This window comes from Sinohyriopsis cumingii, unplaced genomic scaffold, assembly GCF_028554795.1.
Source record: "Sinohyriopsis cumingii isolate HCF-2022 unplaced genomic scaffold, ASM2855479v2 utg000940l, whole genome shotgun sequence".
Taxonomy (NCBI): Eukaryota; Metazoa; Mollusca; class Bivalvia; order Unionida; family Unionidae; genus Sinohyriopsis; species Sinohyriopsis cumingii.
The window spans coordinates 18,555-37,297 of NW_028315945.1; the positions used below are offsets into that span (position 1 = coordinate 18,555).

Here is an 18,743-nt window from a genome sequence, read left to right on the forward strand (position 1 = left end):
TATATATATATATATATATATATATATATATATATATATATATATATATATATTCTTCATGGTGTACTTTATACTTTTTCTTCATTGCGTACTTTATATATATATATATATATATATATATATATTCTTCATGGTGTACTTTAAACATGTTCTTCATGATGTGCTTTATGCATATTCTTCATGGTGTAGTTAATACATATTCTTCATGGCGTACTTTATACATATTCTTCATGGCGTGCGTTATACATATTCTTCATGGTGTACTTTATGCATATTCTTCCTTGTGTACTTGATATATATTCGTCCTGGTGTACTTTATGCATATTCTTCCTGGTGTACTTGATATATATTCTTGATGGTGTACCTTATGCATGTTCTTCATGGTGTACTTTATATATATTCTTCCTGGTGTACTTCGCATATATTCTTGATGGTATACTTTATGCATATTCTTCATGGTGTACTTTATATATATTCTTCATGCTGTACTTTATGCATATTCTTCATTGTGTGCTTCTTATATATTCTTCATGGTGTACTTCGCATAAATTCTTCATGGTGTATATTATGCATATTCTTCATGGTACACTTTATGCATATTCTTCCCGGTGTACTTGATATATATTCTTCATGGTGCACTTGATATATATTCTTCCTTGTGTACTTCGTATATATTGTTCATGGTGTACTTCATATATATTCTTCATGGTGTACTTCGTATATATTCTTCATGGTGTATATTATATATTCTTCATGGTGTACTTTATACATATTCTTCATGGCATACTTTATATATATTCTTCGTGTTTGGGTTTGGTTTATATATATATTCTTCATTGTGTACTTTATACATTTTCTTTGTGGTGTACTTTTATACATATTTTTCATAGTGTAATATATATATATATATATATATATATATATATATATATATATATATATATATATATATATATATATATATATATATATATATATATATATATATATATATATATATATATATATATATATATATATATATATATATATATATATATATATATATATATATATATATATATATCATGGTGTACTTTGTATATATTTTCATGGTGTACTTCATACATATTCTTCATTTTTGGTTTATGAATATTCTTCCTGGTGTACTTTATACATATTCGTCATTGTGCGCTTTGTATATTTTATTCATCACAATCCAAATTATATCCAAATTATTTGTGTTAGTCAATGAAATGCGAGTGCTACAGTAATATATTATAATGTTGATTCTGGACTAATTTTAACACTGTGTGATAACAGTGCATTAGAAACCCTCGTGGTACTATACTCCTGTGTTGTAGGTTTTCTAGACCATTTTTTTCTTGATGTAGACATTTGGGGTTCAGGACCACGTTTGTGAAACAAAATGTAGAACGGACCAATTATGTGTTTTGAACCACTTGTTTCCTTATAGCTGTCAAGGAATTGCATAAATCCCGTTAATTATTAAATACGCGTACTCCTGTTTCGTTTTTTGTTTGTGCACAACGATACCCGAGGGTGATTAATGTATATTGTACAATTGTTCGAAATAGTGAGTTTGGTTCATCCTATGCCGCACGTACGAAGTGCTTTCGGTGGGAAAACCAAATACTTCCAGTGCACAGACGATGTATGGCTGCATCGGCTGTGTTTAAATGCCTACCGTAAGACTAAATCTTCACATTACGGAACGTCTTGACAGTGAGCAGTCTACTTAAGGACATGCACATCTTCAGCTGTGGAGGTATGTGAGTTATTTATTAATTTCTTATGTATATTATAAGTTATAACTATTGTACTACTTCGTTCATTTTAGTACATTTTCTATGTAGCTTCGGCTTCGTGTATAACGCAAATATTTTCTATTCTTGTTTGTGACTTAGCAAGAGATCTATATTAGCAATATAAAGTTGCATTTTTAAGAAACGTTTTGTACCATAGGATTCTTATCGGACACGGGTAGGTTCTGTTCTGAACCTGTTTATTGCTTTGTAATTATTGTGCCGATAATGCAATATGTATAGCTTACCGTATATAACGTCATTACCTTTTATTGTATATGCCCGTGAAATGTATAGTACACGGTGTTAGATGTATATTCAGCTGATCGGAGTCGCAGCTCTAGAGCTGATAGGAGTTGACGTGGTTGCAGCTGTAGAGCTAACCATAGAAGCTGACCAAAGCAGCTGTAAAGCTGAACCATAGCAGCCGTAGAGCTGAGTGAACAGTGCTGCTTGTCGAATAGCAGGTGATCGGGCGTTGCTGAACTATTGGTGGGCGCTGATTCCTTGATTGAACAAGGACTTGAATGGTGGTTGGCGACTACCTGGAAGACTTACTGCTTGATTGACCAGTGTGACTGGTAGCCAAGTGTTCTGTCGACGGAGTGTGTAACTTCATACATGTAATATGTTAGCCGTGAGTTTATTATGGGTTTTTTAATACCCAACGTTTCGGGATTGTAAATGTATTTTGTATGATATCTGTCCCTTTGTTTTCATCATTGTACTATTTGAGTAAAATATCTCATTTTTACTATTTGAGTAAAAATTCACTTTTGTCTTTGTAGTGTGTAAGGTCATTTATTCGTATTTTTATTTGTTGCATTGTTAGGTTCGTGCGGATTATGTTAATTTGTCCAATAATTGGATCTTATACACGCACGTATTAATCATAATTTTTTTCTCATTCAGGTAAAATGCGTGATAAAAGTGCTTGAGAAGTCCCCATGGCTCTGTATTAGTGTATTGTTTGGGTTCTGGACCACTTTTCTTGAAGTTGCAGTGATAAAAGCTCCTATGGATCTGTGTTATGGGGCTTCCGGACCATTTTGGCTGATGATTAGTCTCGTGAGTCTTTGTGGTCATGTGCCAGTGTGTGAATGCCATCGGTTGGGTAACGTTTATCATGAAAGGGACATAGTCCTTTTTGTGAATGAGCATGGTAGATATTCTATGCTGCTGTGATCGGAAAGTTCTCATGGATTAGTAATGTATGTCTCCGCGCAGTGCTTGTTTACAATGCTGGTGGGTAGCTATTTTGGAAGTGTCGTTTTTTTTCCCACTTGTTTGGCTCTTTTCACGACAGTGCCATCATTGAATGTGATGCGGTACATTTTGGCTCGAAGTCCGATGATTTATGTGATGGGTATTCCGTGTGCTTCATCTTTGCATTTTCCTAACACTTTTTTATTGTCGTTGCAGTGGAAGGGACTGTCTTATGGCTAATCGCTGAGATCGAAGAGTGTTTGGTGTTGATTCAGGTCTGCGTATACGTCATCGGTTTGAATTTTGTGCACGAGCGAGTCGGTATCGGTCATGAATAGCGTAGCTTTGTCTCCGTACCTGTGTTTGATGAAGTATTAGTAAAACTGATTGATTGATTGACTGTTTGATTTTTAACGGCGCATCAGCACTGTTAGGCTATTTAGCGCCAAACAAAATGTTATATGTATAATCTTTTAAAAATTATAAAAAGCCTCATATCGACCAGCGATATAAACAACAAATAGTTGAAATTAAAACGATTAGATGGTAACGGTGAAAAATAAAGCTTCCCGATCAACGGGGAATGTAAATGGTGTATGTTAATGAAGAATGATGAAAAGGTATTAAAAAAGACGCGGAATATACATATTGCATAAAGCTGCACAAGGTGATAGCATGCAAGTTAGAGTTTAGAGTAAATGTTCACTGCTTTCAGGAACTCTATAATACCAGTGATGTTTATAGTATCAGAAAGTTCCTTCATATTATGCACATTGTAATACTGATCAGCGCGTATGTTGCAGGTCAAAACACTCATAAAGTGCTTAACAGTGAATGGTTCATTGCAAGATACGCACTCTGGTGGGTCTTCACCTTTTAGTATGTGGGAGTGGGTGATATAAGTATGACCAATTCGGATTCTTGCAAGGACTATCTCCTCCCTACGCATGTTTCTGTAGGAAGGAGTCCATTCTCCTAGAGTTGGCTTAATTGCATGAAGTTTGTTATTCACTGCATCATTCCATGATTCCTGCCACTTCCGACATAAGGACTTTTTGACACTAGGTTTAAAATCAGTATACGGTATTTTAAAATCAGATGGTTCTTGAGTAAGGGCCATTTTAGCAGCTCGATCTGCTTGTTCGTCACCTTTAATACCAATATGGCTGGGTAACCAACAATATATTATATTGTGGAGACACTCAGCTTGGTATTTTTACCGAGTATGCTTTTCATTAATGGATTCTCCATTTTTATATTGTGCAGTGACTGAAGTACTGATAGTGAGTCAGAGAAGATGATTCTGTTTAAAATACGTTTGTTTTCTATATGTTGCAGAGCAAGGTCTATTGCTCTGATTTCGGCTGAAAAAATTGATGCTCCATTTGGTAAGCGAACTTGCGGTGTGTGATTTCCACAAATGAAGGCTGCAGCCGCCTTTTCCTCATCCTTTGATCCGTCGGTATAAATTCTTGTGTAGTTTTTAAATTCGGTGAGGAGTTCTTGATAACATTTGTGAAAGACGGAAGGGTTTGTCTCAGATTTTTTTCCATCTTGTAGCGTAAAAAGTACTTTTGGTTGTCTAAGTAGCCAGGGTGGAGTTTCGGAGATGGACGTTTTCTGAATTTTAGAAAGATCCATTTTTGTACTGTCAAGGCTGGATGATATTCTAATGCCAAAGGTAGGTATGACGTTTGGTTTATTTTCGTATAAGGTTTTGTATTTGGGTTTGAAAAACAGCCGAAAAAGCAGGATTCAGAGGGTTTGAATTTAATTTGAGAGCATACTGTGCGGAAAGCATTTCTCTACGATGCGATAACGGTGGTTCGTTCGCTTCAGCTAGTAGGCTTTCACACGGGGATGTTTTAAATGCTCCCAGAGCCAGTCGTATTCCCTGATGATGAATTGGATCAAGCATTTTAAGATATGACTTTCTGGCTGAACCATACACAACGCAACCATAGTCCAGTTTGGAGCGAATAAACGTTCTATATAAATTCAGGATGATTTTTCTATAAGCACCCCAGTCAGTGTGCGCTACTACTTTAAGTAGGTTAAGTGCTTTTAAGCATTTGGCTTTCAAGTTCGTTAGGTGTGGAATAAAAGTCAGTTTTCTGTCAAAGAGTATACCTACAAATTTTGTTTCCTCAACAACTGGAATAGGTGTTCCGTCCAGCGTGAGTTTAGGTTCATCGTGGTGTCGTCGTAACTGACAGAAATGCATGCATACCGTTTTTGACTTCGCGAATTTGAAGCCGTTCGTACTGGCCCAATTTCGTATCTTGTTTATATTTTGCTGTAGTTGTCTTTCAACTGTATGCATGTGCTTTGATCGATAACATATGAGAAAATCATCAACATATAGCGAGCAATCCACACCAGGACTCAAACACTTGGTGATGCTATTAATTTTGATATTGAAAAGTGTCACAGATAAAATACTGCCCTAGGGCACACCGATCTCTTGCTCGTGCAGATCTGAGAGAGTAGAGCCCACTCGTACCTTGAATTCTCTGTCTGAAAGAAAGTTGGATATGAAAGAGGGTAGACGGCCTTTTAGACCTAGATTGTGCAGGTCATTTAGTATCCCGTACTTCCATGTCGTGTCATAGGTCTTTTCTAAATCAAAGAAAACCGCTACTAAGTGTTCTTTCTTGATAAATGCATGGCGAATGAATGTTTCTAGTCCAACCAGATGATCGTTGGTGCTCCGGCCATATCGAAAGCCACTTTGGAAAGGAGATATTAAATTGTTAGTTTCCAAGTACCAGACAAGCCGAGAATTGATCGTTCGTTCCATTGTTTTGCACACACAGTTTGTGAGTGCAATTGGTCGATAGCTGTTAGGATATGCGCTATCTTTACCGGGTTTGGGAACTGGTATTACTGTTGCCTCTTTCCAAATTTTTGGTACATTACCAGTAATCCATAAATTATTGAAAATTTCCAGAAGGACTGTTAATGAAGGTTCTAGGAGGTGTTTCAAAAACTGGTAATGTATTTCGTCAGGCCCTGTGGATGTATCGTGGGCCTTATTCAGAGATTCCATCAGCTCAAACAGTGTTAACGGTTGATTATAACTTTCTGAGTTATTCGATGAGAATTTCAACCGTGTCTTTTCTTTGTGAGGTTTTAATCTTCTGAAGGCTTCTGAATAATTAGAGGATGATGAATTTTTGGAAAAGCTATCAGCAAGCATATTAACTATGTCATGTTTGGAATTGATATTCTTGTTGTTTAGTTTGAGATGTCGAAAGGAATTGTATTTTCCCGTTCCATTTATTTTGCGGATCATGTCCCAAACTTTCTTTATAGAGGAACGAGAATTTAGAGTTGAAACATATTTTTTCCATGATGCTCTTTTAGTTTCTTTAATCGTGCGGCGGACTTTGGCCCGAACAATACGGTATTTAGTTAAATTTTCGGGCGTTGGACGATTATTAAAATTTTTCAGTGCTTTTCGGCGTTGCCTAATGGCCTCTTTACATTAGTTTGTGAACCACGGTTATGAGGGTTTTTTACTGTTTGGAGAGGACTTGGGAATGGATCCTTCTGCAATGTCGATTAAAACAGAAGTACAATATTGAAAAGGGTTAATGTCGTTTTAAAACAGTATCCCTGTTAAGCCTAGTTGTACAAAGTGTTCAAATTTCGCCCAGTCGACCTTCTTTAAATTCCATTGTGGAATTGCTTCGCCAATTGTAGCGTCCGTGTCCTTAAGAGAGATTGGAAAGTGATATACAGCATCCCTGTTAAGTCTAGTTGTACAAAGTGTTTCAAATTTGGTTCATTCGGCCTTCTTTAAATTCCAATGTGGAGTTGCTTCGTCAATTGTAACGTCGGTGTTGTTAAGAGAGATTGGAAAGTGATCACTGCTGTGAAGGTCATCAGCGACCTTCCATTCATAGTCCAAAAACAGCGATGGGGAACAAATTGTCAAATCGATACATGTGTATGTACCCGATCCTGGGTGTAAATATGTCGGTGATTTGGTAATATATAGACACAAATCGTGTCTGCAAATGAAAGTCTTCTATTTTGTGACCTCTGTCACTTATGTGATTTGATCCCCATAAAATGTTATGGGCATTAAAATCCCCGAGTAAAATAAAGGGTGCGGGGAGTTGTTGAACAAGATTGCCTAATTCGTTTGGTACTATGTTGGTGTTTGGTGGTATGTAAATAGAACAAAAGGTAATCACTCGATGTAGAGTGACGCTTACAGCAATGGCTTGTAAATTTGTATTGATAGGGATGACGCTATGAGGGGGCTCTATTGTTCACAACAACAGAAACTCCTCCTGAGGCCCTATCAACATTTTGCGAGTAGGTGTTAAACAGGTTGTAGTTTGTAAGTCTGATGTTGTCCGTTTCTTTCAAGATTGTTTCCTGATGGCATGGTACTGCAGGATCATATTCGTTTAAAAAGAGAAGAATATCATTGTAATTTGCTTTAAGTCATCGGCAGTTCCACTGTATGATAGTATTTTTCATTATAAATTTAGATTGAAGATTGTGGAGCTAGGTTAGATCTTTCGCGGAGGGAATTTGTTTGGTTATTTCTCTGGAGGAAGTACGGGGCTGAATTTTTTGTTTGTAGGTCTGGAGCTACCTTGGGCGCATGAAGCAGTTTCTTCTGCATCCATGTTCTCAATGTCTCCAAACCTGTTATAGAGTTTGATGGGGTCATCTGACCCCTTTTGTTGCCTGTTTCCATGAGATTTGTTTTCATTCTTTGGTGATTTCGGTGGTTGGGTATTATTGAAAGTAGTTTATGTAGATGCCGTGTTTTTCTGTGCTTGGTAATGGGGGGTATTAGAGCTTGGTGTTGAATCGGGTAGATCTGTCTGTGTTTGAGCGTCCTTCGTTGTTTTAGGATTTTTCTTCACTACAGTGGAGAAGGATGGGGCAGGATGGGCTTTTTTGGCCTGTACAAGTTTTCTGGCTTCTGGAAAGGGAATATTAGTTGTGTATTTTACCCTCTGAATTTCCTTCTCCTGTTTCCAGGTATCGCAATCCTTGGAATTGGCGTGGTGCTCCTTTCCACAGTTGACACAATGCGGAGTTGCTCTGCAATCAGATTCCTGATTTGAATGGTCTCCTCATCGGCCACATATTTGGCTCTTTGAGCACCGGTCTTCGTGATAGCCGTATTTTTGACACTTACAGCATCGAAGGGGGTTTGGAATGTATATCTCAACCTTCACTTGCAAAGAAGCCAACTTTGACCACTTTGGGTACATTTGGTTTGTTGAAGGTGAGTACAATGGTGTTGGTGTCCTGCAGGTTGTTATTACGTTTAATGCGTATTCTTCGGACTGCAGTGACACCTTCGTTTTTCATTCCTTCAATGATATCTGTGTCGCTGACTCGAGCCAAGTCGCGACAACGAATTACGCCTTTGGATGTATTGAGTGTGGTGTGAACGAATGAGGTCACTGGAATATCGAAGAAAGTTTTCATTTTATTGATATTTTCTGTCTGACCTCGTCGCTCACACTCCACAAGAAGGCAACCAGGTTGCCTCTACTTAGTCGCCTTTTACCACACGTAGCGAGGCACGTCGGGCCAATTCTACAACCCCGGACCTGCAGGGGTTTTAGTAAAACTGAAGCATGAGCATCTTGGAGAGATCGAAAACAGCCGATCCAAATTAGATGGGTTTGTCCAGTTTGAGATTGGTTTTTCTGGAGTCGATGGCGACGAGTTCTTCGTCAAAGATTTTCATGTGGAGAAAGGCATCGTCGGTTACGAGCTTATCTTGACGATTTCGGTTTTCTTTCGGTGTCAAATGTTTTCCATATTTTTTCCAAACACGCTATCACTGCGTGAGTTTGAAGAAGCCTTTGTCGAATGTCGTAGTGATGCTGGCTCGTTATGTTGAAGTCGATGTAGGGTTTCATCCATGTTGACTGCCGAATCCTGAGAGCACGGTAAACTTTATCGAGAAAGAGTCCATGTTGCAGAGTTTTTTCAAGCAGTCATTGGTGTAATTTATACTTTGTTTTATGGTTGAGACTGGGTACTAGTATTTTTTACTTTGGCGCCGCAGAGTCAGAATTGGCTTTTGTGTTGATGCTGTATAGTATGTACGTTGTCTGATTGATATACCACGAGAAGTATACAGAATATATGTATAGTATGTACGCTGTATCAGTGATATACCACGAGATGTAAACATGTTTCATTAAAAGGAAATGAGGCTTGCCAAGTTTTCTTTAATGAAACATTAATACAACGAGTGGTATATCATTGATACAGCGTACATATATTTTGTTTATATCACAAACAAATACATATATTTGCCCTTTGAACGGAGTGAAGATTTACTACGGCAGCTGTGTATTGACCGAGTGAATTAACTCCTCACATCTCCGAGTGTCTGCTACAAAATGTAGTTCTATGCCTTTTGTCTATTCATGATCACCTTTGCATATTGAATACTTTATTGTTTTCTTTTTTTGAATTTTCTATTGTTCTTCACATAAATTAAATCAAGATAATACACACTTATGATTTAAACATGAAAGATGATTTTAATGATAAAAGTTAAGCACTACAAACACATAATTAGTTAACCATTTACACGAAAGCTTAGCCATTCACGTCCCGGTGCACGGAAACAGAAACTAATCAAAATATCGAATCAACAAGGGGTAATTAAAATATTTTAATATATTTACAGTTGATCTAAGTGATTATTCTGCTTTAGTAACAATAACCACCGACTATAAACTCTCTCTCCCTCTCTCTCTGGTCGGTTTGACTTTAAAACTCCCTCCTTCCCTGTGGTCGGTTTGACTTTAAACCTCCCTCTCTCTGGTCAGTTTGACTTTAACCCCTCTCTCTCTCTCTCTCATCCTCTGGTCGGTTTGATTCAACTTTTACCATCATTCATAAGTCCAGTGATATCGTGGGATGACACAAATGAAAATCCGTTCGCTCGTCGTTTAATAGATTTTAGCCCGTATCTTGCCACGATGGTCCGGAGAGAGAGAGAGAGAGAGAGAGAGAGAGAGAGAGAGAGAGACCTTACTTTGGACATTTTCATATTTAATTAATAATAATCGATTTTTCGAACAATGTAGTATGTTTAAGAAACTACAGCAACAAAACATTAAATACATCACATTATGTGTACCACGTAACTGAGAAATTTACCGTATAAAATCGACATTGTTGCAAGTTTGTATCATTGATACACACTGTAGATAAATCACAATGAAAGTGCACACATATCGTTAGGATGAACCATATTCTTGTAGGTTACTTGGTGTAATTTCTATTTCAAGGTTTTAATCCAGGTTACATTCGCTTTCTCTCACTCCACATTTCTGCGTAGTTTGTCCGTTATATATGAGAGGGGCGGGGAACATAAAACAGAGAAATATTGCGATGAAAATGTGTACCATATTAAATTCATTTAGAAAACGAGGATTTCTAATACTTGTTATCGATATTTTCATACATCATTAATGATTAATGTGTGGAAATTGATCATTGATCAAGATTCAAATGCAGACGCTCGCGAGAATGTTTATATATGTGTATTATTGCGGCATCAGCGGATCACAATTTTTTTATATCAATAGTTCCAGTACGTTAAATTGCTTTATACCAACACTTTAAATGCCATGTCGTGTGTGTGTGTGTGTGTGTGTGTGTGTGAATGCGTATGGCAGCATATGATGTTGTTATCATGTTCTCAAATATAGAAAAATCCGCGAAAAGTTCTATACCTCTGCCAATTTTACATGCAATAAATAGTACTTATTTTACATGCAATAAATAGTACTTATTTTACATGCAATAAATAGTACTTATTTTACATGCAATAAATTGTACTTATTTTACATGCAATAAATAGTACTTATATATTTCAAAATGAGAGATTTATATGTATCAGTGTGAGAAAAGAAATATGTAGTACTTGTGACATTCGATGTTTAAAGTCATAAATCTTATGCTAATCTAGTGCGATTCGTGTAATTATGCAATTAAAGAGTGTTAAGACTTTCTATAGTAACTCAATTTAAATATAATGCGTGTTGCCCATTTTTAGATTTAAGACGTCTTGAAACGGTAAGCTGAGAACAAAACTCTCTTTGCATTTTCAAGGATTTATCTTTAAAATAAAAACAAAATGAAACCTTGAAACTAATGACGATGTCGCCATATGAAATACAACCAAGAACAGTGGTCGTAACCTGAAACATATTTCTCCAAGCCCACTCTGCGTCTGTAAAACGCAATCATCATACAAAATGGGACGCCTCCTGACGGTAGCTTTGAGTTATTCCGCGAAAACAAAGAAACATAACTGTGTAACTACAATGACGAACTTTGTTTTCTTTCTACGAATCAAGTACCTACCCAGTACAGCAAATGTATCTTCTTAAGCGAGAACATTTAGAAACAGTAACAACATGCAGAAAACAATTGCATGCCTTCTTAAGCGTAATGCTACTTGCGAAAGATGACACATATCAGTTGTAGAGATAGTATATAAGATGGAAACAACAATCCATAAGCACCTTTACGGCCTTCCTTTACTGAACATCAAACCATAAGTACTACATTGTATATTTAATTTGCATTGTGTGTTGGCTTTATTGTATGATAAAATGTTATGCATAATTTTGTTGTGCGATTCAATTTCGTCAGTAACTAAGTTTAGGGTCTACCTGACAAAAATCTTGTTACTATGTAAACAACATATTATGATTTTAGATTATATTTTAAGATAATTATTAATGGAGTACAACCTGTTTTGTTATATCTGAGTTTAGAATATTGTTTTGTCACTTGTAAATTTCTGATCTTTTTCTCAGCTTTGAATGTTCTAGAAATGAAATTTTCATCGTCGTCCTCGTCACCAAATTGTGACTTAGATTTTATAACGAGAAAATATCGAGAATTGCTCATTCCTATTTTGACATCAGTCTTAAGTGTATTTCAGTTAATATTTGCCAGGAATTTTTTATTTTAATTATTCACTGGGATTACAAAATTATCAATATTTTCGGACAAAAACATTATTTTGGGATTATTGTGGATCCATTCAACGACAGTTTGGATTACATCATTGTGATACATTCAGACGTTTTGACACATTATTACATTCGAAGCTATTAGTATATTATCGTTGGAATTTATCGAGAACAACACTGGAAATCATTCCAAATACTCCATACTTTTGGACTTTTGATTGAACTTTTCAAATTGTTGAGTATTTCAATCGCATTTATACAAGTTCTTTCTTCATTAATACTTTTGTGTTCTAGGGAAATGAATTATTTTTGCATGTTAAAAAACATTATCTTTTTTCCTTTTTTTATCACAGAGTCGTGGCAGTACCTGTACTTTCCTACGCCACTGAACGTCCAACCATAAGTACCATTACGTACCTACGACACAGAAAGTCCTTGTTTTCTTCGCTACAAGTTTCTCATGAGAACTAGCAAAATTTCGCGAACTTCGCTTATCCATGAAGGGTTCTCTTGCCAGAAGAAAAAACTAGATGTACCAACTATATCATGAATATTCATTATATTCAAAAGAAACAAATGTGTTCATTACAATTTTTGCATAGGGTCAATTACATATTTGTCCAAACCCAAACTTCTAGCTGTCGAGTAGGCATTTTATAGATTTGCGTGTAAAATTCATTCACAATCACTGAAAATGTTACAATACGAGATAAAATAAAGGTCGAGGTTGAAACTGATTGCCACTGGAGAAACCTCCGGCACGTCAGATGATAACAACCGGCATGTTCACATGCCAAACCCTAACAGGAACGTTTTCGTATCTATCAGATTAAACTGTTACTGCTGGACACTGACCATTTAAAATTTTCTCCTGTATCAATTATTCTTTTCATACTTTAGTGAATTTTTTCCCTTCATTTTATGCTTTTCAATGTTACAGTTATAAAAATCGCTCTGATGAAATTGTGTTTTATTATTTACAACATCACAATATTGCAATGCTATGGACAGTTATTGCAACGAAGATATCTTTAAATATAGTTTTCTTTTGTCTAATGTACCTGGAAAAGGGCACTTACGTGCATTGCCTGTCACCTAATGTGTATTTAGATGTTGGTTGCTCTGTATGGCCCATAATAGTAAGATTCATTGCTAATATCACGTGGGAACGAATATTGATCGGTATACGGTATTCGTGAGGTTTAAGAGGGTATAGCCATCTTCGACTACATTTGGATATAAGGCGTATTTGTCGCCAACATCTGTCGCGAAATAGACCTACAGGAAGATGATCTGCATTTTGATTGTTCTGTTAGTGGTTTCTTTTGGCCCAGCGCAGGTAAATCTCTCTTCTTATTTCCAAATAATAGTCAAATCACTAACCTGGTCTCATCAAACCCCATAAAATTGTGTGTGTTAACTAAACCCGTGCTTTCGAGCATTGCTGCATTTGATGCTAGCGATGAGATCAGTGAACTAGATCAATGGTCATTTGACGTTAGCGATGAGATCAGTGAACTAGATCAATGGTCATTTGATGTTAGCGATGACTCATTAAACTTAGCCTTTCGTTATCTGATGTTAGCGATGGTATCAGTGAACTAGATCAATGGTCATTTTATGTTAGCGATGGTATCAGTGAACTGGATCAATGGCCAATTGATGTTAGAGATGAGATCAGTTAACTATATCAATGGTCATTTGATGCTAGATAATAGATCAGTGAACTAGATCAATGGTCATTTGATATTAGCGATGAGATCAGTGAACTAAATGGTGATCTGATGTTAGCAATAAGGTCAGTGAACTAGATCAATGGTGATTTGATGTTTGCAATAAGATCAGTGAACTACATCGATGGTGATTTGATGTTAGCAATGAGATCAGTGAACTAGATCAGTGGTCATTTGATGTTAGCGATGAGATCAGTGAACTAGATCAGTGGTCATTCGATGTTAGCAATGAAATCATTAAACTTAAACTTAGCCTTAGCGATGAGATCAGTGAACTAGATTAGTGGTCATTTGATGTTAGCGATGAGATCAGTGAACTCAGCGTTTCGTCATTTGATGTTAGGGATGATTCCATTGCACTAGATCATTGGTCGTTTGATGCTAGCGATGAAATCAGTGAACTTTGACATTGGTCGTTGATGCTAGCGATGAAATCAGTGAACTCAGCCTTTCGTTATTTGATGTTAGGGATGTTTCCTATGAACTAGATCATTGGTCATTTGATGTTAGCAATGAGATCAACAAAATAAAGTAGAAAAGTAGAAAGTTATCTTAGCTATCAACATCTTGAAATCACCGGTCACATATTTTGGATTTCAAAGACTGGCTAACGTTCTGGTTGTGGTGACGTTGGTTGGACATCTAACTATAATTATCTTGTTTTGCATATAGTATTACTGATACTGATGCTATATATATATATATATATATATATATATATATATATATATATATATATATATATATATATATATATATCACTGACACTGAAGCTATATGTAATAGTGACACTGATGCTATATGTACTACTGACACTGATGATATCTGTATTACTGACATTGATGCTGTATGTACTACTGACACTGATGATATATATATATATATATATATATATATATATATATATATATATATATATATATATATATATATATATATATATTACTGACACTAATGTTGTATGTTTTGCTGACACTAATGTTGTATGTATTACTGACACTAATGGTGTATGTATTACTGACATTAATGGTGTATGTATTACTGACATTAATGTTGTATGTATTACTGACACTAATGGTGTATGTATTACTGACACTAATGGTGTATGTATTACTGACATTAATGGTGTATGTATTACTGACACTAATGGTGTATGTATTACTGATACTGATACGATTTGTATTACTGACACTAATGGTGTATGTATTACTGATACTGATGCTATATATATATATATATATATATATATATATATATATATATATATATATATATATATATATATCACTGACACTGAAGCTATATGTAATACTGACACTGATGCTATCTGTATTACTGACATTGAAGCTGTATGTACTACTGACACTGATGATATATGTATTACTGACACTAATGTTGTATGTTTTGCTGACACTAATGCTGTATGTATTACTAACACTAATGGTGTATGTATTACTGACATTAATGGTGTATGTATTACTGACACTGATGCGATTTGTATTACTGACACTAATACTGTATGTATTCCTGACACTAATGTTGTATGTATTCGTTGTAGTACTGACACAAATGTTTATATATATATATATATATATATATATATATATATATATATATATATATATATATATATATATATATATATATATATATATATATATATATATATATATATATAATAGACGTTACTGTACAAAGAGGATATTTGTAAAGGTCTAACCAGAACTTTCAGGCAAGGTAATGTTGTAACCGTCATTTTTAGTATCGTTTTAATCCAACTATAGAACACATCATGTTAACACACGTTAGACTGTACAATACATGTTGTGATATCTGTTACAGGGGACTGTGTGTAAATCTGACGTGGACTGTAGCACAGGAGAGTGCTGTTATATTCCCAGCCCCTTCCAAGTGGTGAGCAGGAGAAGAGCTGTAGATGTCGTTGGGTTGCCTTTTGCGCCGCTTGATATTTCTCATCAGAATGGTAATGAAGTACGGTCTGCATTACATTGAAAATTGCCACTATCTGCCAAAATCGTATCAAACTAACTAATGCCTATTAAAGTGTTATTTTGATCAGTGATATTTGCTGTCCATGATCAATAATTGTACACGCCGCTGTCGATTTCATGTAGTGTATACTAAAGTGTCTGTAAATGTTAACCAGTTATACCCGACATCAGTCTGAAATTCTGTCACTAACTAATCGGTTATTAAGCATCAGTCTCTTTTTATGATAAAATCGTGGGTGGCAAATGTGAAGTTTTGTCTACTTGGAGACGCTGGTTGGTAACAAACACTATTCCAAGTGCAACACCTCGTACTGGATGAAACCGGCTGATAAACGGACAGATCGAGTATGGCAATCCGTTACACCTGTTTTCATATTGGCAAGTAAACAATCTCCATTTACCCTGAACGATTTTCCAAGACCCACAATTATGCAAGATAAAGAAATGTGCAAAACCCCTTCAGCACTACCAGTCGGTTATAAACTGGAATTTATTATCGAGTTTTGCACCCATGAAATTTACCCTATTAAGCTCTTGCATCGCTGGATGTTTTCAAAAGGTGATTCAGTTCGGCTGTTAAAAAAAGAGTTTGAATTAGATATATTTCAAAGAGTTTGAATTATATGAATTTAAAAGAGTTTGAATTATATCAATTTGAAGGGGTTTTAATTATATCTTGTTAAATGGCTTGAATTAGATCATGTTAAATGGCTTGAATTAGATCATGTTAAAGGGTTTGAATTTAGATCCTGTTAAAGGGTTTGTATTAGATCCCGTAAAAGGGTTTCAATTAGCTCCAGTAAAAGGGTTTAAATTAGATTATGTTAAAGGGTTTAAATTAGATTATGTTAAAGGGTTTAAATTAGATCCTGTTAAATAGTTTGAATTAGATCCTGTTAAAGGGTTTGAATTATATTCTGTTGAAGAGTTTGAATTAGATCATGTTAAAGGGTTTGAATTAGATCCTGTGCAATGGTGTGAATTAGATCATGTTAAAGTGTTTGATTTAGATCCTGGTAAAGGGTTTAAATTAGATTATGTTAAAGTGTTTCAATTAGATCCTGTTAAATAGTTTGAATTAGATCCTGTTAAAGGGTTTGAATTAGATTCTGTTGAAGAGTTTGAATTAGATCCTGTTAAAGGGTTTGAATTAGATTCTGTTGAAGAGTTTGAATTAGATCATGTTAAAGGGTTTGAATGAAATCATGTTAAAGGGTTTGAACTAGATCTTGTTAAAGGGTTTGAATTAGATTATGTTGAAGAGTTTGAATTAGATTCTGTTGAAGAGTTTGAATTAGATCATGTTAAAGGGTTCGAATTAAATTCTGTGAAATGGTTTGAATTAGATTATGTGAAAGGGTTTGAATTAGATCCTGTTAAAGGGTTTGAATTTGATCCTGTGAAAGGGTCTAGAATTATATCATGTAAAAGGGTTTGAATTATAACATGTGAAAGGGTTTGAATTAGATCCTGTTGAAAAGTTTGAATTAGATCATGTAAAAGGGTTTGAATTAGATCATGTTAAAGGATTTGAATTAGATCCTGTTAAAGGGTTTGAATTAGATTCTGTTGAAGAGTTTGAATTATATCATGTAAAAGGGTTTGAATTAGATCATGTTAAAGGGTTTGAATTAGATGATGTCAAAGGGTTTGAATAAGATCCTGTCAAATAGTTTGAATTAGATGATGTTAAAGGGTTTGAATTAGATCCTGTTAAAGGGTTTGAATTAGATGATGTTAAAGGGTTTGAATTAGATGATGTTAAAGGGTTTGAATTAGATCCTGTTAAAGGGTTTGAATTCGTTCTTGTTAAAGAGTTTGAATTAGATCCTGTTAAAGAGTTTGAATTAGGTCCTTTGAAATGGTTTGAATTAGATGATGTTAAAGGGTTTGAATTAGATCCTGTTAAAGGGTTTGAATTAGTTCCTGTTAACAAGTTTGAATTAGATCCTGTTAAAGAGTTTGAATTAGATCCTGTTAAAGGGTTTTAATTAGGTCCTTTGAAATGGTTTGAATTAGATGATGTTAAAGGGTTTGAAATAGATCCTGTTAAAGGGTTTGAATTAGTTCCTGTTAACAAGTTTGAATTAGATCCTGTTAAAGAGTTCGAATTAGATCCTGTTAAAGGGTTTGAATTAGAACATGTTGAAGAGTTCGAATTAGATCCTGTTACAGAGTTTGAATTAGATCCTGTTAAAGAGTTTCAATTAGATCCTGTTAAGGGGTTTGAATTAGATGATGTTAAAGGATTTGAATTAGATCCTGTTAAAGGGTTTAAATTAGATCATGTGAAAGGGTTTGAATTAGGTCCTGTTAAAGGGTATAAATTAGATCCTGTTAAAGGGTTTGAATTAGATCCTGTGGAAGGGTTTGAATTAGATGTTGTTACTTTGAGGTCAAATAGTGAAAGAGGTCTGTAATACAATGTTTATTTTTAGACCCAATTTGACATAAATGGGAAATGCTCTGTCAAAGAATTGTTGTATTTAATGACGTTTCGGATAGGAAGCCTCGTAAATGAATCCTACACATTTAATTCAGTTCTGGTGAAAACTACCATCATACAATCTAAGGATGTTGTCATATATTAAGTGACTGTTATTTCATGGAGGAGTAGATGTTGGATTTAGATGTAGTAGAGGTTTTAAATCCTTCTTCTATGATACAAAACGTGTGACTGTTATTTCATGGAGGAGTAGGTGTTGGATTTAGATGTAGTATAGGTTTTAAATCCTTCTTCTATGATATAAAACTTATAGAGTATTTCATATCGAGAAGTAATAAATACCCTCCCCTAGTAGAAAACTATAAATGAATATATCTGAGTACTAATTTAAAATAAGCATCAAGAATGAATTTATTAACAATCTTTTATCAATCTTGGCGTTTATATTAGAATTGTACAACCCCTTTCATATGTTTTATTGGAGAAAGTGTACTATTATCATAATCGCTTAAGTCTGCCGATTACAATGCCAAATTAATCTGATGAAATAA

General features: G+C 35.0%; 1 protein-coding gene and 1 long non-coding RNA gene across 3 annotated transcripts in view; both read left to right on the forward strand.

The window, feature by feature from the left end:
- The first annotated feature begins 1,349 nt into the window (after positions 1-1,349).
- Positions 1,350-12,964, forward strand: LOC149772970 (uncharacterized). Its single transcript, XR_016417514.1, has 3 exons — positions 1,350-2,442; positions 2,718-2,873; positions 12,355-12,964. It is a non-coding gene; the product is annotated as an uncharacterized LOC149772970 (long non-coding RNA).
- A 218-nt stretch (positions 12,965-13,182) lies between these two features.
- Positions 13,183-18,743, forward strand: part of LOC149772971 (uncharacterized) — a 28,993-nt gene continuing 23,432 nt past the window's right edge. For both annotated transcript variants that reach the window (XM_089946988.1, XM_089946987.1), the window contains exons 1-2: positions 13,183-13,340; positions 15,577-15,718. In XM_089946988.1, coding sequence (XP_089803114.1) covers positions 13,290-13,340; positions 15,577-15,718 — 193 coding nt within the window. In that variant the 5' untranslated portion in view covers positions 13,183-13,289. The remainder of the gene's footprint in view (positions 13,341-15,576; positions 15,719-18,743) is intronic.